Source organism: Anguilla anguilla, chromosome 11 (assembly GCF_013347855.1).
Source record: "Anguilla anguilla isolate fAngAng1 chromosome 11, fAngAng1.pri, whole genome shotgun sequence".
NCBI classification, from domain to species: Eukaryota; Metazoa; Chordata; class Actinopteri; order Anguilliformes; family Anguillidae; genus Anguilla; species Anguilla anguilla.
In genome coordinates this window covers 16,556,631-16,580,031 of record NC_049211.1, presented here as the reverse complement: position 1 = coordinate 16,580,031, position 23,401 = coordinate 16,556,631, and the positions used below count along the sequence as shown (strand labels likewise).

At 39.6% G+C, this 23,401-nt stretch overlaps 1 protein-coding gene across 1 annotated transcript in view; it reads right to left on the bottom strand.

Annotated features, from left to right (window-relative positions):
- The window catches only part of LOC118207758 (ERC protein 2-like), a 232,007-nt gene that overhangs the window by 204,159 nt on the left and 4,447 nt on the right, over positions 1 to 23,401 (bottom strand). Inside the window, exons 2-3 of the mRNA XM_035381728.1 lie at positions 18,953 to 19,771; positions 261 to 677 (exon numbers count right to left, since the gene is read on the bottom strand). Coding sequence (XP_035237619.1) covers positions 261 to 677; positions 18,953 to 19,594 — 1,059 coding nt within the window. The 5' untranslated portion in view covers positions 19,595 to 19,771. The remainder of the gene's footprint in view (positions 1 to 260; positions 678 to 18,952; positions 19,772 to 23,401) is intronic.

Here is a 23,401-nt window from a genome sequence, read left to right as displayed (position 1 = left end):
AATAAAAATATTTACAGGCATGTATGATTAAGTCTAAACTCCCAGTCTTGTTTTCACACATTTTTTGCAACCACACGCATGAACCGTTCAAGCTTTTTGGAGATAACCACTGGGCAACCAAAATCAACAAACCACAAATATGTATCTGTCAGAATTCAGTGTACAGTACTGTATGTGCCAGCAGAGGAAACAAAGAATGAGAAACATATCTGCAGGAAACCGATCATTACACACTCGTAAAAGAGGGTGGTGGAACCTACCTCTCGTAGGTGGATGTTCTCCTTCTCCTTCTGGTCCAGGATGACCTCCAGGTGGCCGACCTGCGACTCGGCCTCCACCATTCGGCGGGCCCTCTCTCCCTCCTCCTCCATGGCCTTGGAGGGCAGCCCCTTGCTCTGCAGCATCTCCAGCAGCTTCTTGATGGACTCGTCGCGGGCGTTCAGGGTCTGCTTCTGGGTCTCGATGCGCAGCTCCATCTCCTCCAGGGTCTTCCTCAGGAGGAAGAGCTCCTTGGCCTGCCGGTCGTGCTCGGCCTGCAGCCGGCGGAAGTTCTCCTCGTTGAGCTCGAAGGTGAACTGCTCGGCACCGCGGTTGCCGCTCTCCTGCTGGAGCAGGTGGTTCAGGTCCCTCTGCGTGCGCAGCTCGTCCTGCAGGGCCTGGATGGTCATCTGCAGGTGCTGCAGCACCAGTGGGAAACACATTAGTGAGGCAGAGTAAAGGCGAGGCCAGCCTCCTTCTCCTCAAGGGCTAAATCAAAGCCAATATCACTAAGTGTTTCTTAATTATTACAGAATACATGGGTATAATGACAGGCAAAAGAATAAACATGTTTTAAAAGGAGGTTTTTTTTTACATCACACAACTGAATGTAAAATGTAGCATGTTTACAGTGTGGCCTATACACCCTGGAGTGTGTTCACAGTGTGGTGCTGTGTACCACTGACTGAATTCAAATGTATGAGTTTATTTGTGAGATAACCCATAAAGAACTCCCATTTGGAGACAAAGAATGCTAAAATGTAACTAATACAAGGAGCATCTGTTAAATGACCCTGGGGAACACAGTAAAATCAAAGGAGCTATAAAGAATGCACACCAGTCACACAAAAATAACATGCTGTTTTTTTCCCCTTTTGGAAACAGTGATAGATTAAGTATTCTATCCCTTTGGACAGCATTAGTGTATACTGAAAAACCAAGTGGCTCAAAATACAGCTGTTTGTGGCTGCAAAACGGAAAAAAGTGATGTGTGTGCAAATAAGCAGCTAATAAAATAAGATATTTAAAAATCATATATAAATAAACCTATTATTAATCAGTGTGTGATTTTGTTTGCATAATAACATTTCAATTTAAAATTTGGAGATTTGATATCTGTGCTCATCTGGGTAATTACGTATTTGTCTTTTTTCTCCCAATGTTGCACTTTTGCTCATCTCTACTGTGTAACAATGCTGGGTACCTTAAGACTGGGCACCACTAAAACAATCTGCAATGTTTTCAACAATACTGAGATCTCACATATCTTTCTGGATACATGGCTTTTCTGAGAACATCTTCCATTTCACTACTCACCTTTTGAGGTGAGCCAAACAATGATGATGGTTCAATTTATTTGTAGATTTTCACTGTTTCCATTATATGGTAGACATATACTCAAAAGAAAATGACCCATAATCAGGTAATTGTTCCGTAATCCAGTGTATGTGTGTGTGTGTGTGTGTTTTGGGGGGGGGGGGGGGGGGGGGTGAAGGAACACTTGTAAACTTAAAGACTGCCCACTATAAGATATTTTTTGTACTGCACAAACACACAATGTTGCAAACAAAGGACAAACCTTAGTTCTCTTCACATCCAATGGCTGCACAGCATGGTGAATAAAGAAACAATGCACCAAAATCACAAAAAGTGTGCGCAAAGAAGCAAATGGAAAACAGAACAAAAGACAAGCAGAGAAAAATAACATTCCAGTGTATACACCCATATACAAAGATGCAATACAAAAAAAAGCAAAGCAGAATCTCACAATTAACTGTATACTTCTTTGCTTGCTATTCAATCCCAACACTTCAGTTCCAACACTACAGAATAACTGACAAGGAAGAACGGCTTCACTGCGTTTACGCATCTCTAAGGTGACAATTACTGTAATCTATCTTCTGTGTATTTTAACAGAATATTTTTTATTGTGTTTAGTACTAATTAGACATGTAATGAATAAAATAAACATTTATAAAATATATATATATATATATTTCTGGGAAAAATCCCCAGTGAAACAATAATCACCAGAGTGAGGCAATGTTCAAACCACCCACAGCAAATCTTTTTTTCCCCCACAATGTTCTAACCATGTACAAAGGAACGAGAGGACTGTTCACCGTGTTAATGTAGCTTAAGTAAGGCTTAAGCTTAAGTAAAACTAATGAATAGATAATTACTGTTCAGTTGAACTTGTGCTTATCATTGGTTTGATTCTTAGTTATTATTTCAAATAACATATTAGTACTATTTCTATACAAAAAAATTCCAATGCGGTATGAAAACATCTTATATGAGGCAAAAATCTAAATTCAAATCATAAAATACTTCCCTGATTCTGCAAACGGGTCAGTTTAATAACATATAAGAAGAACATAGGCTTTATTTTGTGATCGGAAAAAAACGTGCTTATGAAGACTAAATGCAAATACGCTAAAATGCTAAATGCTGTACAATAGTGTCTCATGAGCCCATGGGCATCATACTTGTGTGTAAGACACTGAAATAAAACCAATCAATCATGTACAGTTAATCTGTAAATAAATAATGCAGAATATTTAATGGAATTAGTATTAAATTAATTTCATTAATGATCTTAAATTAATAAGTAATTTCCATGAGTGGTTTTAAGGGAAACTGAATTTCTTGGACTGCAACTCGATCTGTAGTGAGAACATACAATATTCTTAGATGTGTTATAATTAATAGCCAGTGTTAACTGCTGGAACTAATTATATATATAATTTATTTCTTAAAATAAATCTGGACAATATTTCTTTGATGAGTAATGATGTTCATTGCATGTGAACCATTTGACGATTCATAAACATTCAGGAACATTATTCTCTATTTTTTTGTATTCTCTATTTTTTCAGTGTCACATTAACAGTGCCAAAATTCCTCACTAGAAAAGCTGGTATTTCACTGTACATTAGATATTTCAACCCAGTCACTTCTTAGCATTGATTTCCAATAGGCTCCATGCATTTATCAAAGTCAGAAGCAACAACTTGAATTTATACCATCTGGACGGCAGCCTAGTTCCCATCACAAATTCATACAAGTCAGGCACACACTTCACCCCAAGAAAAAGGCTTTATCTGAAGCCCGAGGGGGAAATGATTCAAAACTATTAAATAAGTGCAAATGTTGTGCATTTGTTAAATATATACAAACGGAGGGAGACTTAATACATATGTAACTGTGTGTTACATAAGATCTGATGTAGGCATAAATACCAAAAATGAGCTAAATTGCATATATACAAACAACTGTCGTACATAAGGTACACAGCAGTCCAAAATACATAATGAATTAAGTTGTATTCTAAATACAAATATAAAATGGCATCATATCAAATGGTATGCAAACTGCTGCATTTCTAATGCAAGCATATACTCTGTGTTCAGATGAATTACAGGTCATCTTTGCTCACAGATATTTGTGGATTGAAAAAATGGGATTGTCCACAGAGCATCTGATTAATTGGTCCTGATTGTTTAACTGAGCCCCTTTACTTTAAGCACCACGGCAATTTCACTTCATAATCATTGACAAGACGGAGTAATCATCAGAGAATCATTAGCCTCTTACTGCTGGGAACAAGCCAGGTTGCACAGCATATTGTTTCCCCAGCAGATGGCAATAAATAACCTTGCAAAGTGAGTGAAGGCAGCACACGCCCTCTCAGCTGCTGGACTCCCTCTCCTGTATCTCCCTGACGCTTATTACCAGCCCTGTCAGTGTTATACAAAAATCAAAAAATCTGGGGACAGTGCACCACGGCAAAATATCATTTTTTACAATGGAAAATCATCATACACAAACATTTGATACTACAATGTCCTGTGTGGGTTCAGATTTCATTGACACACCGCACTCATGCATATGCACTAGCATGGTGGCCAGAGGCAAGTGACATTGCATAAATGTGAGGGGATTATTTGCAGTTAGAGGGATGCAGACATTAAGGGATGTGGATGTTTGGATTGTGCAACATGCTACATTTCATGCTGCACACAGGTCACAGCATAAAGTTCTCTTGAACCCTTCTTGTCATTCAAGTTAATCTCTGGAGGAAAAATGATATTGGTAGACCACACAAATAGCTGTGACAAAAATAAGACTGGCATGTGGGCACAATTTGAAGCTGTCTTACTGCAAAGGGCTTACAGTCTTGCAGTGAAAATCATACACAAAGCCTCTGCCTGTTTCTGTCAGTGAAGCATTTACTCAAGGCAGGATTGTCTGAATTATAAAGTATGCCCTTGCCACACATCCATATAGGCAGACAAAGGAACCTCCCCACAGCCTCTGCTCCAATCCAGCAGTTAAAGCATCACCGGCACTCTACCATCACCAGCTCCTAGGGTGCCACTCCGCCCAGCTGTTAAAGCATGACTCAGCCAGAGCTCAGGAGCAGCACAGGGCTCACAGTCACGCCAGTGATGACGGAGAGAAGGCCTGTGCACACTGACAGCACGTCAGTGGAGAGGGGCTTCAGTGACCTGCCCAATCCTGTCAGTGTCAAAACCATCGCACAGCTGTTGAATTTATGAGAGGGTCACATTTGTAGAGGAACCAAAGGTCAACCAAAGGTTTAGCAATGTCATTTGTGACATCCTGTATTCCAGACCCAATGTTACATTTATATTGTTTGCAGAAATAGTCTGTACACACAGTAAGAGAGATTTTCATTTAGGTTGAATGGCATTTATAGACCAAGGTGAGTACAAAGTTCTCTCTCTTTCCCTTCCTACTGGAGCACAGATGGTAGAGCAGGACAGTTGGGAAAAAAATGACACATTTATGTCTTGGGGTCATTTTAGTGATGAAGGTGACATTTAAATGCTTATTTTTTCCCCAGATACCATTTCCTAAGAAAAAGTATTTAGCTAATGCTAAATAAAGGCTACCACAGACCTATTATTATTATATATTAGCATATCTACGCAAATGTTTATAACAAACACAATATCACTATGAAATACAGTAATATGAGCATATCCCCAAGCAGCAGGAATCAACACCCATAGCACATATTCTCCTTTGTCATGAGAATTTCAGAAAGTTTACAGTGGATGCGTTATGCAGGTATACGTAGGTATAATCATGTTATGGAAACAGTCTCTGGCTCACAGGCAAATGGGTCAGAGGAGCATACACTCTTCAGCACCACTGCTCTTCAAGTGGGGTGCAGTGTGCACAGCGGTAACTGAAGAGGCACAATTGGAGATTTCACATTGAAATAAACTGTACAACAGCTTATGCTTTTAACCTTCATCCCAGGGGTACTGCATTAGCCACAGCATGTCAGTCTAGATCAAAGGGGTGCAGTAATAATGTTTTACCACGAGAAGTCTAAGCTCTACCAGGTTTGATGATTGACAACGTGATCTGTAATTCTGTTTTCCGTCACATATGGTTTCCATGTGCCAGCTCGACTGAGAGAGAATAGCAAGTTGCTGCTATAAATCTGCAATCACATACTGAAAATCTGTTTAAAATCAAAAGTGCTTTATTATCAATATTATTATTATTATTATTAGTAGTAGTAAATAATAAATGATAATACTATTAATATAAGGTTATACTGTATTATGATATGTTTTGTTTTCTGCTGGGGTATCAGATTGTTTTGATTGTTATTTCCGTACTTAAATATGAATTTTTTGTATAATTTTCCAGACTGCACCCTTACAAAGCTTTTGCTGGCAATCTTATTCCTGGGCACACACTTAGAATTGATCTGAAGTTTAGCTGACCAAATATTGAAAGTTAAGGAAGATCTTCACAAAATTACTATATGTTAACACTGGCTTCAGTATGCTCAGCAAGTTTGAAATACAATAACTATCCTGCCTTGAACATATTGATACAAAATTTTTAAAAAGCCACCTCACCATGCAAAGAGTAGCATTTCTTTGTTCTAGAAGACCACCACAACATGTCAGAGATGTGATACAGTAGTTATGCCCACTTCCAACAACTTGCAATTGGTTCTATACACATGGTGGAAGAGAGATAATATCATTGCAACGTTGCAGTTCAAGCAGTAAAATATGATCAGAAATTGGCCGGAAGTATAGCATTCTTGTTGGAGACTAATGTAATTGAGCACACTGACTATATCTCATCAATATGCTCTGTATGCCAAACCATCTCAAGGGATGCTCACACTTTCAGTACACTCCAAAGAACGTCCACATAGATCTAATTCCTTAAAATGCACTGTAGTTTAATAGAGCAGTACACAGAGGGTTCTGCAGAAATAGCAACCTACTGCGACAGACAAGTAAAAAAAAAACTGTCAGTCTGGTGCGAATAATTAGCAAGGCAGAACAAAGGAATGCCTTCAGCTGAATAACCCTCTTCCATTCCCTAAGACAAGCATAAATTTACCACAAAAAAACAAAAAGGCGCTGGATATATGATGCATGAAATGGCTCAAAACATTATTTTATACAACTGCCATTACTCTAAGCCTGTTGCCTAATTATTTTAGTGATTAAACTTGCGGCTGTTTTGTATGGTATTTGTAATGGATGAATTTCTTTGTGACAGTTTCAATTTGAACCATTTTAATAAGTGATCTGATCTATTAAATAAGAAAGATTTGTTCTTGTCCTTAAAGCTTTGTTTTGGTCATCATTTTAGGACAAAAGGGACTTGTTACACATAATATTTCAAATAATTTATCAGATTTATGAAAAAGGGACTATGTAAACTTTATGAACCTTAAAGACCGTCCTTCTGGCAAATAAAACTTAATATGTATTTTTAAGATGAAAACCATTTCAAAGTCAAATTATAACAAAGTAAACATTTTTACTGGATGAGTACTATCCAGTATGATCTTATCTTCCTTCATAGAAGATCAGCCCTAATAACATGAAACCTAAAATAAGTGCCATTGAATGAACAAAGTATCAATATGCACTGGTGCTTAAACACCTTATCCATAGGTGACAGTAGAACTGCAACCCCAAAGGGAACAAATTTGGGCAAGGGAATAGATTCAGGCACCAAAATGGCCGCTGATGGACGGGCTGATTTGACACTAACCGCTACAGACCGGCTGGTGATGGGATGAGACTTGTGGTGGAAGGACCTGAGGGGAAAGCAAAGGCTGCAGCCTCCCATCCTGATTCTCCCCTGATGAATGTGCACTGTCTTGTTAGGTAGCTTTCACCTCAGCGCATAGGAAAGACAGCAGGATCAATAATGAAATCCTGCTTCCCTGGCAAAGGTCATTTAGATTTAACGATTTGATACCAACCAGATTGATGCAGGATAATTCAAGAGGAGGTAGAATAAACAGGTCATTATTCTGGGTCTTAATCATTCTTCTCAAATCATTCTTTTTGTATTTTGAGGCCAGCCTTCACTGTGTTGAGTTCAAAGCAAATATAACTCAACACAGTGGGAATTCTCCCTGGCAGACAAATAATTGGCAGTAAGTCTGTGTGCCATGTGGGAAACACAATAGCTATGACTCATATCTCAAATGTGAAGCAACACCCTAAATTCAGAACACTACATTTCTTTATAATTCTGCAGAGCTCTGGTTTAATAAAGATATGTAATAACAACTCCACCAAAATCCTACCAATAATTGAATAATGCATGTTTTCTTTTCTTCATGTGTACGGAAAATACAAAACAATTACTCAGAAAATAATGCAAACAAAATGTACCAGGAGTGCATTTAAATTTCCAAAAGGTGCTAATTTAAAATAGCGGTTATTGGTGAAAATGCATAAAAACAGAGAAAATATGGGGAAAACGATCCTAAAGATTCAGGCACTCCAGTGGAATAATCTAAGTCTTTAATGTGGCAGCCAGAACAAGAAACACATTGTTTCACGCACTGTCTGTCACAATACAGTCTTAAATATTTCCACTTAGTTTTTATACACTGGCTTTTGACCCATTTCCCCAAAGCCATTTTAACTCATAAGAACCTTGGAAACACATCAACATTTAATTTAGTTTGGGTGATGCAAAATAGCACAGGAATGCAAACATTTTATACAATGTAAATGTTTGTATTTTGCACTGCTGTGCCCACGAAAGCAGGCAGCTGATGACGTTCTCCATTTCAGTTTTCCACCGAAAACAACTCAATTTCCAAGCCTTTTCAAGGGACCTCAGTAATGGATGATCTCATATATCTTAGTGAACAGAACACACAAGAGCAACATCTAATACATGGAAATACTTCAACCCCCACAGTGCTGTTCCAAGGCTTCCAGGCAGTAAATGGCCAAAGATGGCAAATCAGCAATACTTACTTAACACTGCAACATTAGCTCATGAAAAAAGCTACCATGTAGGCCTACACTACTCGCAACTGTCAATCAGAGATTTTATGCCTTAAAATCTTCAGAAGGATAAATCAGGTATTGGCAGATGAGATTTTATAAGCATATTGAAACTGATTCATAAAACAACATTTAAGGGGATGGCTTTAAATGATTGCTCTCGGCGACAGGCTTTTCCTCTTACTCCACTACCCCATAGCTGCACTTCACAATCACAGCAATGTGTTTTGAGAAGTCACCCTTCTGTTGACAAGCCAGCCCCAGGCCTTCTTCTGCCGCTGAGATACTGTTTGCTTGCGCTGCCGGGAGATGGCTACTCTATTTGTCCCAAGTGAACTACCTACAGTACAACACTGTCCATGGCCTCATCAGAGACCATTTGCAGAGAGGACTGATGGGACAGTATGCCCTCTCTGACTATATAAATGGTCTGAACAGAAAGAGAGATGTGAAATTCCTAGAGATGCATTTAATCTCACTTCTCTCTGAAACCTCCTCCTCCACCCTCACCCCAAGCAAAAGCCCAATAACACACCACTAAAGACACGCACTGAAACAACCCAAACACTTTACTGGAAATGAATCAATTAGTTTTACAAGAGAAAACAAATAATAGAGGATTAGAAGGCCTTGCCAAGGCTTCTTGCTGACAACAAATACAGGTGCTGTGTTTCACCCCTGTTAGCAGCACTCCTCGTACTAATATGAAGCTTTGCATTTCATCACAAAGATGCCTAAACTCTGTTAAAATGTTCACAATATTCAGATGATAGACCATTTACCATTCAATCATCACCTCAGAAAGGTGCAGATTTGGACAACCTGAGCAAGTTTTCTAAGGCAAGATAATGCCTCTACCCTTTTGTGACTAATTTCTAATATTGACACAATGTAAAGGTTATCTTGGAATGCATGTGATTTTAATCACTGTAGTACTTCTTTTATAGGGCTTTTTTTAGAGTTTGTGTCTTTTTTTTTCTTTGTTACGTCATAACATAAACAGTGAAAATGTGTCAGACAAAAACAGATGGCGAATGGGCCAGTGCATTGAAAAGAAACAAGCCAACTAATATAGTTTATATGACCCAGCAAGCAAATGAAGAGACAAGATGTAATGGTACCTTTAAAATAATTTTCAATGAAGCTGAACGTAAACTTACAGATTAGCAAAGTGCCAGTGCATGAAACGAAGAGAGGAGGAGAGAAAATGGCATCTGGTAAATATACAAGAGCATATCAACCCAGAGGAGACAGCTCTCCAGAAATATCTCCTCAGATCAGCCCTCTGAATTTTAAAGAGCTTCATAACCATGACCCATGCTAATGCACTAGTCCCTTCAGCTGCACATGCGTTTCCCCAGTAGAGTTTCCATTTGCTTTGCTGACTTTACAATCAATATGAATTAATGTAAAAAAAAAAATGTAACAACTCTGATTAACAGAAGGTTGCTTCGTTAATTTCTTTTGAAGGATTTTATGAAAGACCTTCAATGTCCAATGTCTGCACGAAAAGGTGTAGGCTGTGGATTTGAAATGCCTGGTAACCTGGGTTCAGTGACATAAAAATGTTGTGTACCATATATCGTCCTGGTTGCTCCAAAATTAGAATTTAAGATTTCAGATACGTTTCGATTCTGTGGGCCATCCTGCCCCACAAAGGTTCTTTTCATTTCTGCAGCCAGGAAGAAGAAGACTCTATTGTCTCCCATCGGATGTAACATGGTATCGCATCACTTAAGGCCACACCATTTCAGTAACTTCTCGGCTAAATTGATTTTAAAATTACACTGAAATATCACAACCTTGCTCAGTCAAGGCCTTTTTAAAGAGACGTGCTGTTTTTACAAAATAATCCAAAACGGGATTGATGCCGCTGAACTGCACATTGACAGAGTAAGCATTTACAATGGGAAGGTTTGCCCCCCTGGTGGCCCCTGCAACCTGCTCCTACGTCATCCTTCTGACCTGTGGAGAAAAGCACAAGTGATTCCACTTGGCTCGCTTTCTCTACCTGCGGTCTCAAGCATTCCCTTCACAGCTCTGCGAGAGAAACTGGGGGTTGAGCCAGAGGCTGTAGCTTTGGAGGGGTTATCTAACAACACCATATGTTGGTGTGCACACATGCCGAGTTGGGCACCAATTTAAAGCGAAACAGCTCTGTAAAACAGTGGCTATTTCTCATGTTTCTATAGCAGTAGAATCACCAGAAATCACCAATTTATTGCCCATCATAAAACAGTTCATAAAAGCAATTCCAGAAGTACAGGAGGAATCATTAAGGCTTTATGATAAAGCCTTGGACAAGTACTTGATTTACAATTTTACACTGGAATCCATCTCCTCACTAATCTAAGTACATTCATTTTAGCCCAGTAGCTATTAGGAATGATTCATAATCTTAAAAATGTGCATTCAATAACACAACTCTCTGCAGCTCTTAAGAGTTTTATGTCTGTTAGTTTTTCAATTTTTTTGCTTTATTCTGACTGGAGTTGATTATTACCATACACATACATTTTGTTATAAGACATGCAGATGCACAGTCTTGCCCCTTGGACCTGAGGAACAAAACGGATTCTAACCACGACTGACACAGAAACACTAGCTGTCCATCTCATTCAATTCCTGCCCATCTCCGCACAGCACATGAGCACCAAATAGGACAAGTCCATGACATGTGCAACACACACAGGCACAAATGTCAGTGTCTTACAATTTCAAACAGGTCACCCCAATGCTCAGAATACATTTTGAGATCACAGACTCGGACCCTTGCTGAGGGAGCCTATTGTGGAAGAGTCCATTAAGATTTGCTCATTGTATTCTCAAAATGGCCTCCTTTTATTCTGACACTGCTCTTGCCATGACTCATGTGCTCATGTATGCAGGGACTGCACTGTCACCATTAAAGGTTGAGCAGGAGGACACCTTGGGGCTTTTTGAAAAAGAAAGCAAACTGATAATTATGACTGAATGATCAGTAACGCGCTGAATTATTTAAGCCCATACTTCTTGCATCGTATCCACAATAACAGCAAATGGATCCTTAAACAACACTCCTCATCGTAATAACAAATACAGCACAAACACATTAAAATATTCTTTATGCACATTCTGTTATCTATTTATGGAACAGTATTTTTAACTGGAGCAACTGATGTCAAGCACTTTCTTGCTAAATGGTGCAACAAGTGTCCCAGCAAGGATGTGCTGCAACCCTCAGGCTGAACTTCTAGTCTGCACAGCAGTGCCTATGGCCCTGAAGAATAAGAGGTGCCACAAACTGAAAGTTACAATCACAACAATTCCATTATCAACTAAATGGTAATGAGCTAAACAGGTCATTTGAAGATCACTTTGTAACAATATACTGGAAAGCTCAATACAGGCTAGTTAGTCATTTTCATTGTGATTCTTCACAAGGCAGCCTGGTGGACATTAATTCACAGGTAAGTCTCTGTGACTAAATTATATTACTATTGTGAATCCCAGCCACGGCACTTGGAAACGAAGCCTACATCAAACAGTGACAGCAGGATAGTGGTCTCAGCTATAAATCCAACAACAGTGACATCAAACTGTGGGAACACAAAGATGGGCCATGTTCTGAAGAGACATGCCATAAAGATGTACAGATAAAGACAAATGGCCAGGCCTGGAAAGGCTGACCTCTAAGATACGTGGGAAGAGCCACACTTTCATCAAGGTCTGCAAGTGACCTTGAACAGGACGGCATACCCTGAACAGTGAGTAATGTGTGCAAGCACAAGGAATCAGACTAAAATCCAAAGAAGGGACCATTAATTTAACCAGGTGAGTGCTCCACAGGGAAGGTACAGTCTATCATAGGGTCAGTGTTATTCAAAGGAAGGAAAAAAGTCTAATAACTCATACCTTCTGACAAGGTCCATCTTTCACAATGTAAATCAAATAGCTCTGAAGCACACAGTTATGCAGGGGACACAGATCATTTCTATTCATTGGCCCTGTTACACACAAAAGCTTCTCCATACAGAACACACACATACTGACCAATGCCGTACGTGTGGGGACAGAAGCCTTGGCACTTATTGTCTGTCGTAGCTTTTGTGAATGTATTTCCTCAGCGGTGAATGTACTCAGGTTATTTTAACTACCGAGATGCATCCTAAACATCAAAAATACAGCAGAATTTCTCAACTCAATTTGCAATTATGGATCAATTTATTAAGCATGAGGCTATTATTTCAGTTTGTGTAATACATGGTTTCCAAATTAAAGAACTGTAGACAGTGACAATGAAAACGTGTCGAGGGAGTGGGGGGGGATGGCTTGGGTGGGTAATATGTACTTTCTTCCAAGCACAGAGTAAATGTATATACCTGACGTTTTAACAGTAATGTTAAAATGGTGTTAAAATTGATGTTGTTTTAAACACATTTTCCCAAAAGGAAAATCTTTTCAGAAGTTAAAGCACAACTTCCAACTGACTCAGCAAAACGTTTTGAATAAATGTACTTTTACAATTTAATTACAGAATAACTATCAAAGAAAGCGACAACCTTTTTTGAAGGTATGAAGGTGACCTGAGTATTTAAAGTGTGCCTATGTGCTGACATTGCATTTAGGAATAAACATCATAATGATGCCAAAAAGAGCTGCAAGACGTAAGGTCAGCTGGCAGACTTTGCTCAGAAATGCGCAGAACGCAGAGGCACTGTGAACAATTAGCCTGAGCTAAGGCTTAACCCCGGAGATCTGCCGCATACATTGACAAGCTGAGGAGAGAAGACAGGCACTTGACCCTCTCGCTTCAGTGCTGGCTGTGAGATCGAGGCTTTCCTGCACTTCTTTCCCTGCATGCATTTCAGAACTAAGAGGGACATTAACTCTTCTAACTAAGATTTCTTTCAAAACACTGCAAAGACCATAAAGGTCAACATTTGGCACAGGCCAACGTTGTGATGCAGTTTTGTGAAATCGCACGAATAGCCAGCCTTTATAAAATGAGTCCTTAGCAGAATGACTGCAGCAAAAGCTAAGAAATAAATGAATACATTCTAATTTGAAAATGTCGGGAGAGGGATTAAGTGTGACATTTCTGCATATCTTAGGCTTCAGCAGTTTCAAAGATAGTGCTACACAGACTATATGTACTCATAAGGCTTTTAGTGTATATTTAATGAGAAGGAATTCTCTGCACTTGAATCCTCAGTGTGATTATGACAGAAATGTATACGAAGGGAATTTTTAATTTTAAGGAATCACTAACACAAATGAAGAGAGACAGAATGAGTGTTCAGTCCACCTCAGTGCCTTTAAATAGCGGAGAAGCATCATGTTAATCTGCATGCTTCATTCAGAGGCTCCCTATTGACTGAACAATTGGCATCCAACTTGGAGGTGCATTGCCAAGCACTTGCTGTTGTGCTCACATCCAAGTCCAAACTTTCCAAAACAGATGTAAGTTTGAGCAGACACTCCACCAAGACAGTATCAGACAGTGCATTACTGACAACTGAAGAAGACTGTGAAGAAATATTCTGAGGTTAATTGGTAGTAGCACTCTCCAAAAGATTATTTTTAAATTAATATTAATAATATAAATTAAATTGATATTTAATGTTATAACCATAACTTTAATAAAATGACCTGTTAGTTGATGTTAGAAATATGAATTACACATTAAAGGGTACCACCTGTCAATTCCAGTCCAGGATGTATCACTACAAAGGCTGAAAGAGAGAGCAGAACCCACACCAGTAGATACCTGTCTATGGAAGTAGGGGAAACGGCACTTAAAAGCTCTTTCACTTAGAATACAAAAGTAAGTCAGTAGAGTAGGCGGTCAATGAAGTTTTGCATTGCAACACAAAACCTCTCGAGAGTGTGCTGTGATTAACATTATTAAATTACATCTAGCTGCACACTTCAGACTTTAAATGTACCAAAAAATAGTGGTGAACCAGTGCTTACTGAGCACTGTTATTTCATCTGACCCTTATGCTTTTTACAGCTTTTATAAATCAACTGTAAATCTAAGTAGAAGACAGGAAAAATCCAGCAGCAGAGACACCCTGAATCAGTTACCACTGCAAATAAAAAAGGAAACTGTACAGTACATCTTGCTTTTAATGAACAAAAAAATAAAGTTGTGTTTATAAAAGTAAAACATAATAATAAAAAAACATATTTCCATATAGCCCCATCACTGTGTTTGAAATTAATTTACAAAAGAAAAGTTTTAATTTTGAACAGAAGAAACTTTTTTCACATCCAACCATTTTTAACATCCTTGTAAACATTTTAACTAAAGAAAAGGCTCAGATTTGTTAATTATATGCAGTTTTTACAAACAAAGGAAGAGGCTGTTGATGTGACTAGAGAGCTGGATTTGTTAGAAGAGGTGCTTTCTGAATGCTGTGTGATAAGTAAGCGTTGGGCCAGACAGACCTGCATAGATTCCACTGCAGGCCTACGTTTTACTCTCATACAAGAACACAGTATTTAGTCATCTCCACAACTGATTCAAAGACTCAAAGCCTGGAAAGCAGAATGACTATTCAGCTTTCTGTTTGCGCTAATTACACAAGGCGCTACCCATGGATGTATGCTGCTTATTATGTTTTTTGAAAAGAACGCCCACAGTACAAAGAGTGGTTTGATCAATAAAATGAGACAAACTTAAAGAGCAAAGTCTCCCCAACAAGCACTGCCTGTGTGTATACAGTTGGAGAAGGGGACACACTGAATAAAAAACTGATGTTCTCAAGGTCAAAATATGTTTAGACACATAACACGCACATGAATTTTTATGAGAATCTAACATTCCACATCTATTGAATGGCAGACCCATCCTGTTGTGTGTAGTGTATGTCCACATCCTTCAGTAATTTCCATCACCATTTCTAAAGCTGAAGGGGGTCCAAAGACATAATGGTAGAGAAAGACCGATTCTAATCACTGTCCTCTGATGATGATGTCTCTCACAAACGAACAAACCCAGGCTGAGCATCCAGGTGGAGCTGCCTGAAGGTACCATCTGTCTATCATATCACACCAAGCCCCAATTAGCATGACTATGAGAAGGGAGCAGGACATAGCATTAATGGGCCAGTAGGAGGACTTCTAGCCGTTAAAATAGTTTGAATATATGCAATGCCGGTAGAGCTGCAGAGGAGACTGTCCTGCTACAGGTGTGTGTTAACTGTGACAGTCCAGACCAAATTGAACTTCTCCACCTATCTATCCATCCATTTGCCGATATACTGTAGAAACCTGTATATGCTGCTCCTAACCTTTTCATTCAAGTTTGATATGTAAGAATGGTAATTCATTTATACTGTCATAATTGGGGGGGAAAGCCCAAACATGGAATGAAGCAGAAATATTCTTTCTTTCTTCAGGATCCAAGCCATTTGCTAGATTATTTTAGAGGGCAGCAGAATGTGGAGAATGTGACACTTAACCCTTCACTCCAGAAAGATGATAAAATGATGAATAAGACGAACACATTTAAATCTGTCCCAGCAGCATATTAGATGAGGATACTTCAGCTGGTCAAGATAAATCTAGTTAAGTTTATAAGTCCTGAACCAGTTGCTGGTGTTTGGCATTATGAATACTCAGAGTAAAGCTGGTTTGACTAAAGAAGGGGACTTTGCAGTAAAAATATGTGCCGGAAGGCGATAAGGCATTTTCTTGATAACACAGGGCAGAGTGAAGCGTAGCCAATTAGAAGAGATTCCGCTCCAAAGCCAATCGTCTGCTTTACAGATGATAATAACACCATTGCCGTTGTCAGTGCTGCAGAAAAACACAGGCTAATCTAACACCAGACATTGAGAAGCATAGACATATTCAATCTATAATAATAGTACTGTTTCAATGTGATATTTATGGAGCTTGAGTTAATGTGCAGACATATCTACTGTGAAATCATTTTCATAATCCAACAAAAAATTTGCTCAAATATACCTTCCTGCTAACTTTGTCAGAATTTCCAATGTATCACTGGTATTGTCATCAAACCTTTACTCACAAAATTAAAAGAGGACCAATGAGTGTAAAGTCAACTAATGCAAATAGAACTAATAGAACAACGAATAGCAATGCAAACAGCCAAGAATAGCAGTATTGTTGCAGGTTCATTATATTACAGGCCTCTCTATTGCCATTTATTTTTTCAAGCACTCTTAACCCCAATTTGTTAGCATGACATCAAGACCAGTCAAAACCTTGAGCACTCTAAAGTGTCCATACAAGAACCTTAAGTAATGAATTTCATTTCATGTTAAAAACTTAGTTGGCAAAAACCAGGCCAGCTTTGTGTTGGTCAGTTTAATTTTGTTCTGAGCATATTTTCATGTTCAAAATGTTCATCCACTCAACTAATGGACCAGATCAGTCCCCATGTACTGACCTCCCCCTACCGATGACCAATTCCTGTCACTTTCTGCAGCTGACCCTTGGCTTTCCACCAGCCCTTTCCGTTAAACTCTGACTAATACAGTTCCCTATACTTAACCAGATTCAACCTAATGAGCTCTCATTAATGATTAAATTAAAGACTTCTTCATAACTGAAACACTGAGTCATGCCACACAATACCAAGCCTTATATTATCCAATTATTCTCCAACTGGGTCTGCTTTGTCATTACAGGTATCTGTATTTCATAGAATGTATGCATCCTATGTTAAATTGCTATAAACCTACTCTGCTTCCATGCTTCACTGTCTGCCAACTGGAGTCAGAAAATTTGAAAAAATGACTGACAGACAAATCCAACATAGGCATGTTCCAACAGCAACAGAATCCATAAGAATTCAATCACGCACCAGTTCAACCATTTATGCTGCCTGGATTACTTCTGAGAGAGACCTCAAATACTTCCCAAGGACCTGTCTCGTGATTGGTAAACTAGTATGATGAATCATAACCAAGACTGTGGTATAGAAAACACCTTTCCATAGATTCCAAGAATTTATTTCCAAGAAGTATCCATAAATCCCTACAATATATTCACATTCACAGGCCTTGACAGCACATCTGTATATATCTTTTTCTTTTTTATTATAGCTGTCTAAATGTACAGTTAAATATAAAATAAGCACAAATTGTCTGTCCTCTTCCAAGACAGGAACTGACTTGTAGTGGGAAGAATGTACACCCCTCAGACCACCACCAGACCAACAAGTGCTCCGCTTCTCTCTCGGTCCCTGAAGAACACTTACTTCATTCAAAGTTTTGTTCTGGGTTTGTTTAAAAATAAAAAAAAGCCTGGGTCACCACTTACTGTAGGAGTCAAGAAAATATACAACACAAAGGAACAAGTGGCAGGCAAGGATTTTTTTCCAATCCATTGCTGGGACTAATTTAGTAGAAAATAAAGAATGAAAAGTCATTGAGCTTCTCTCTCCACATCAGGTGGTGGAACATTTTGTGACTGTAGGAGTGATTCAGTCTTCCTTCTTTGTATGGCATGTCGCCTTTAGCTCTGAATAACAGATTCACGTGTTACTTTTTTTCTCTTTTTTATAACATTACGACCTAGATGTGAGTTCAATAGAATGAAGAAAGAAAAAGCAGTTTCTTCAACTCAACGCCTCAACACAGAAAAGCTGAACGACCTCTCTCTTTACCCTCACTTATGACAATGTTGTTATCAGAAATATTGGAGCATGAAGCATTGATCTTTATACAAGTGTCAAAAACAAACCATGAGAATATAAAGAACAATGTGTGCCTAAACTATTTTATTTGGTGTATACATTTTCTGAGTCTCTTGCTTTTTAACAACATTTGTACAGATGCATAATTATATTGGGGTTGTATTGGTATTGGCTGTTAATAGCTTGAGACTGTCTTATCAGTACAGTCACAGAATGCAGCTAATTATCATCATATGATAACTGTGCACACAGACTTTATAGGATTTGCTTATAGCATTCAGTAACAAGAGGCATCTCCAGAAAAGAAGGGCAACTTTCATGGGATCAATTCACGTCTTAATTAAATGCTCTGCAATTATTATATTTACAAAGAGATGCATCAGAGGATAAAGGATTATTAATTAAGGATTATATTACGATCGCGCATTAAAACTCAGAATGTTATCACTGATCCCCTGCAATAGTGCAGGTGTTATGCTTTGAGGATACCATTTGCCAGCACTCTATAAACTAGTCTACATCTCTGGACAAGAGTTTCCAAAATGAAAATAAACATAACAGCAAATCCTTCTTTAAAAAACTGATTTAAGACAATAGCAGTAATCAGTAACACAGACACAGAAAGCTGCAAAATAAAAAAATTATAAAATCAAGAAGAGCATGTGTAAGGCTAATGGAACGTTAGAAGTGGGTGAAATGGGTCCCAAGCATGTACCTGGTTCTCTTCATGGGTCACCCTCATCTGTTCCTTTACCACAGACATGCGGGAGGCCTCTTCTTTCCGCATCACCCTCTCCTTCTTCAGCTCAGGGCTCCAGAAGGTCTTGATGCTGTTCATGGAGGAGCCCAGCTTGCTGTCCTTGACATCCAGCTCCCTCCGGAGCAGCTCATTCTCCCTCTGCATGTCCTTGAGCTGGGACTGCAGGTCCAGCATGGCGTTGTCACGTACCTGGCGCAGGGCAGCGGGCACCTGGTGGTGGGCATGGTGGTGCATGGCAAGGTCACCGTAAGAGAGGATCTCCGAGTGGGGGAGACCCACGGAGGCGATGTTGGGGCTGCTCCCCATGGCGGTGACCCGGCCACCATACATGGCACGGCTGGTGGCGCGGCCCAGAGTCATGGTGCCTTTTGGGTAGGTGGTGGAGGCCACCCCTTCATGGTCACTCAGGTACATGGGTCCAGAGGTGGCATAGGCGGCATTCAGAGACTGGATGTTTTCCATAGACAGCGTCTTGCCAGCGCCTCCCCCACTGCCACTGTTGGCTCTCCTGTGCCCAAGTCGGGGAGACCTCGGCAAGCGAGGGGACCTTGCGGGACTGCCCTCCATATTCCCGACTGTTCTCGCACTGCCATACATCTTGGATGGGTTTTCTGCCTCCTTCAGCAATCTACTGGGAGAGAGCTCTCTTGATGAGACGTGGCTCAAGGTAGAAACGTGCGTGATATTACAGCCTTGTAAGCACCCTCCTACTGTTGCAGCCCTTGGTTACAGCATTATTTACCCTGTTCAATTCGGAAGGCCTGGAGAGTAGAGCTGGAGGAGAAAAAGAAAATAATACACATTTACTAAGGAGGTACGAACAAGTGCTGAGTTTCAAAAGCACAACCGAATGGCAAGTGTCAAGTGAGCAATTTCCAAGTTATGATAATGCATATGAGAGCAAAGAAATATCATAAAGTTGTTTTGGCATCCTTGTGCATATTTTAATGTCCCAAAGCGTAAGCATTATGTATTGCAGGACCAGTTTATCAGAAACACGGACAATGCTCCCATAAGCATTGCCAGCTGGCTATATTTACAACTTCGGTAGGGCCTGATTTACTAAGACCTTTAACATGTGCAAAACTCTTTAGCACACAGAAAACTAGCAACACAACCAATGATTTGTGCAAAATGAATACCATGACCAATCAAGTTATTGCTTTTCAGTGTGCTAAAAGGTTTTGCACATGCTAAATGTCTTAGTAAATCAGGCCATAAATGAATTAACCTCATATGCGCTGTGTATACTTCATTGACCTGAACCGCTCTTCTTACTCTTTCTAACTTTCTTGAACATAAAACACATTGGTTGGTTCAAATCAGATAACCCTTAACAGCATATGACTGCTCCACCTATTAACATTCATGAGTTCAGAATGTTTTTTTTAGAGCAAATGTATTATTTTTTCTCAGACATACAGTAGCTCACAAGCAAGCACAACATCTGATACTTGCCTGAGACCAACAGGTATTTAGGAACAATAAAAGTACAGAGTTAGGGGCTGCTAAATGGCTCATTTGGTTACGGCACCATGCGATGCTGCATGGATAAGTGTCATGGCCGCGGATCAAATTCAGACCGTTCCAGTGCAAAGTGTGGCTCGTAGCTCCATAGAACGACATGGAATTGGCAATGGTGTCACCCAGGGTATGGGAGGTTTCAGCCGGTTAGGGCTTCAAGCACATTGCTATCTAGCGGCCCCTGCTGGTCAATCATGCATGTGAAATGCATGCTAAAGCCACACATGAAAGGTCTTCCTCTGCCTCTGCTCCATGTCAGCTTAGCTGTAGTCCACGGTACAAAAAGAAGTTACGTGTTTCGGAGGAGAAGCACAGATGTCTACACTCTCCTGCATCAGTTTTTGCATGAACACGGCTGTGGTTGCATATGAATGACATTCCAAATTGGGGTGGGAATTGGGCATGCTCAGCCCCATGCTGGGTGCCAAATTTAGAAGAAAAGGTTTTAACGTACAGCATTTTTCCCCATTATTTTAAAATAAAGGCATGGATAAATAAACAGCCACATATATAACTAATTTCAAACCATTCAAAAGAACTGAATGAACATGAAGCATAAATTGATTTAGTAGGAACGGTGGGTAAGTCATGTCATTAAACTAATTTGGCTATATCTAATGAGTCCTTAAAGCAAGACAATGCAAACCAAACAATGTGGTTTCTGATTAACTGATGTAATCCAACACTGCCTTTCATAAAGTGAAAAATAAAAAAGGAAACATGAACATTAATAGATTAATTAGCAGTGCCGTCAATTGTGAACTTTAAAAACAGAAAAACTCAACAAATGCATTCCCATTTGAGAGAAAAACAAGGCAATATCTCACTTTCAGAAAGAACAGCCATCTGTGGGAATCAAATTTGTTGAACTTCCTGCCCTCATGTCATACCACAATTCAAATGGCATCCTAGTGGTTCTGCTATTCAATTGAGCCTCACACACTGTAGAAGCCTGAAGAAACCATGTCCCAGCTTACAGCCAAGCAGCCTTTCATTTCATTTCAGGCTCATTAAACTCCCACAGGCCTCAGTACAGTAATCACACACTATGCAAAGACAAAAGTGACACGACAGAAAAACTGCCTCCTCGTCACAACACGGATGGAGAAACCTCTTGGGTCTGCCAAACCATAGGAGGACTCCACAGGACAATATCCACATTTTTAATCTTTAAAATTATATATGGTGTCTTTGGAAAACATAACAGAAAATAAGTATTACTGCCTTCCGTGTTATTTCTCATTTTCTCTTATCAAAGCATTTCAAGATATGAATTCATTAGTCTGGTTGTGACTGGAACATTGCTCTGAAAATGTACTTTGGTTAATGATGTGGATAACAGGGATTTCATAACTCTCCTCTTAACTGTTGCATCGGCTGGGGTTAGAAGACTGGGAGGAGCGGACCAACAGGAAATGATATGTGGTGCAGCATATCACTCTGGCTCTGTCTGCCAGCAACAAAAAACAGCGACCTATATGCCCTTAGACACAGCCATGCATCTTTTTTTTTACTGGAGAAGGATGTCCTTTGATAGACTGGAAATATGTGTCATAAAATATAAATATCTTCACTTATTTACCCTTTTATTACTATGGGATGCTTTGAGAAAACTGTATGAAAGGCAATGTACAACAACCAACCCAGTTGTACTGTACAAGTAAAGATTCATTGGATTTCACATGATAAACACCTCAAATCTCCTGGGAGTTCATGGAGCCTTCTGAATTTACGCCTTGGTGCCAGCACTCCTGCAAATTATGTAAAATCCCTTCACTTTGCTTTCACAGAACACCTCTGTTATAATGTTGTGACGGCCCTGGCCGTCTGCCCCCCCTGTTTGTCTAGAACTTCCTTTTTGTAACTCCATGTTCTGTCTCCTGTGCCGTAGGAGCCAGTTTGAGTGACTGGCTCCGCCCTTGATTAGCTGTACCTATGGGGGAGAAGGCATGAAAGGCCTGCTTGTAGCTGACTAGGCCCTCTCCGATTCTCTGGCCAGCTGGTGCCTGGGCACCTCCATTTTGTTTGGTTTTTCTTTGTTTGTTGCACCCTTCAACACCTACACACACCATACTGTTTTCATTGCATCCACACATGCATACGCTTCCTGATTACTGATTCCACACTCCATTTCTTGATTTTTCATTTAGTTTAATAAACGTCTGTTAAGAAAACTGTTGCTACCGTGTGGACCTCCCCTTCTTTGTTATGGCCTAACCGAGCCGGGCATAACAATGTGAAAAGGCAATGATAAATGGTTAAATCTGAAACTTTACATGAATAAAGGAGACACCTCCCTGAACTGCACTGCTATGTCTCCCATAAAACAATGTTTCCAGGTTCGGCTATTTGCATTGTGTTCAAGTAGTTAGCCAAATTAAGCAATTGCATGACTTTGAGGCCATTAAGTAATGCTGGACTTGATTTTTATTCAAGTTTGTTCACATTCAGAAAATAATTATCATTCTGAACAAATGCGTAGGCCAATAGGCTATATCTCACTCTTCCCATCATCGTTTCAATGCTTGTCATCTGTCCATCTGTCTTCATACCCCTCTTCTATGAATAAAGAAAACAAATGATGGTGCCCATGTACTGCAGTGGCATTTTAAGAGGAAATGAAGGCAGAGCAGTCTTCTCATCATGTTCTATTTCCTCAAAATACCCTGAATCAATGGAATAGACAAATCATGGGTGATTGTGCCCAGTCAAGCAGGCACCTGGTATAATTTTGCACCACAGCAGGTATACATAACACCATTCACTGAGTACAGCTATTCTCAAGTCTGCCTTTTAATTCTGTATCTGGTTCATCAGTCAAGGCACAACTGTGGAGGAAAAAAAGAGATTGCTCCACATGACCAATGCAACTGACTGCCC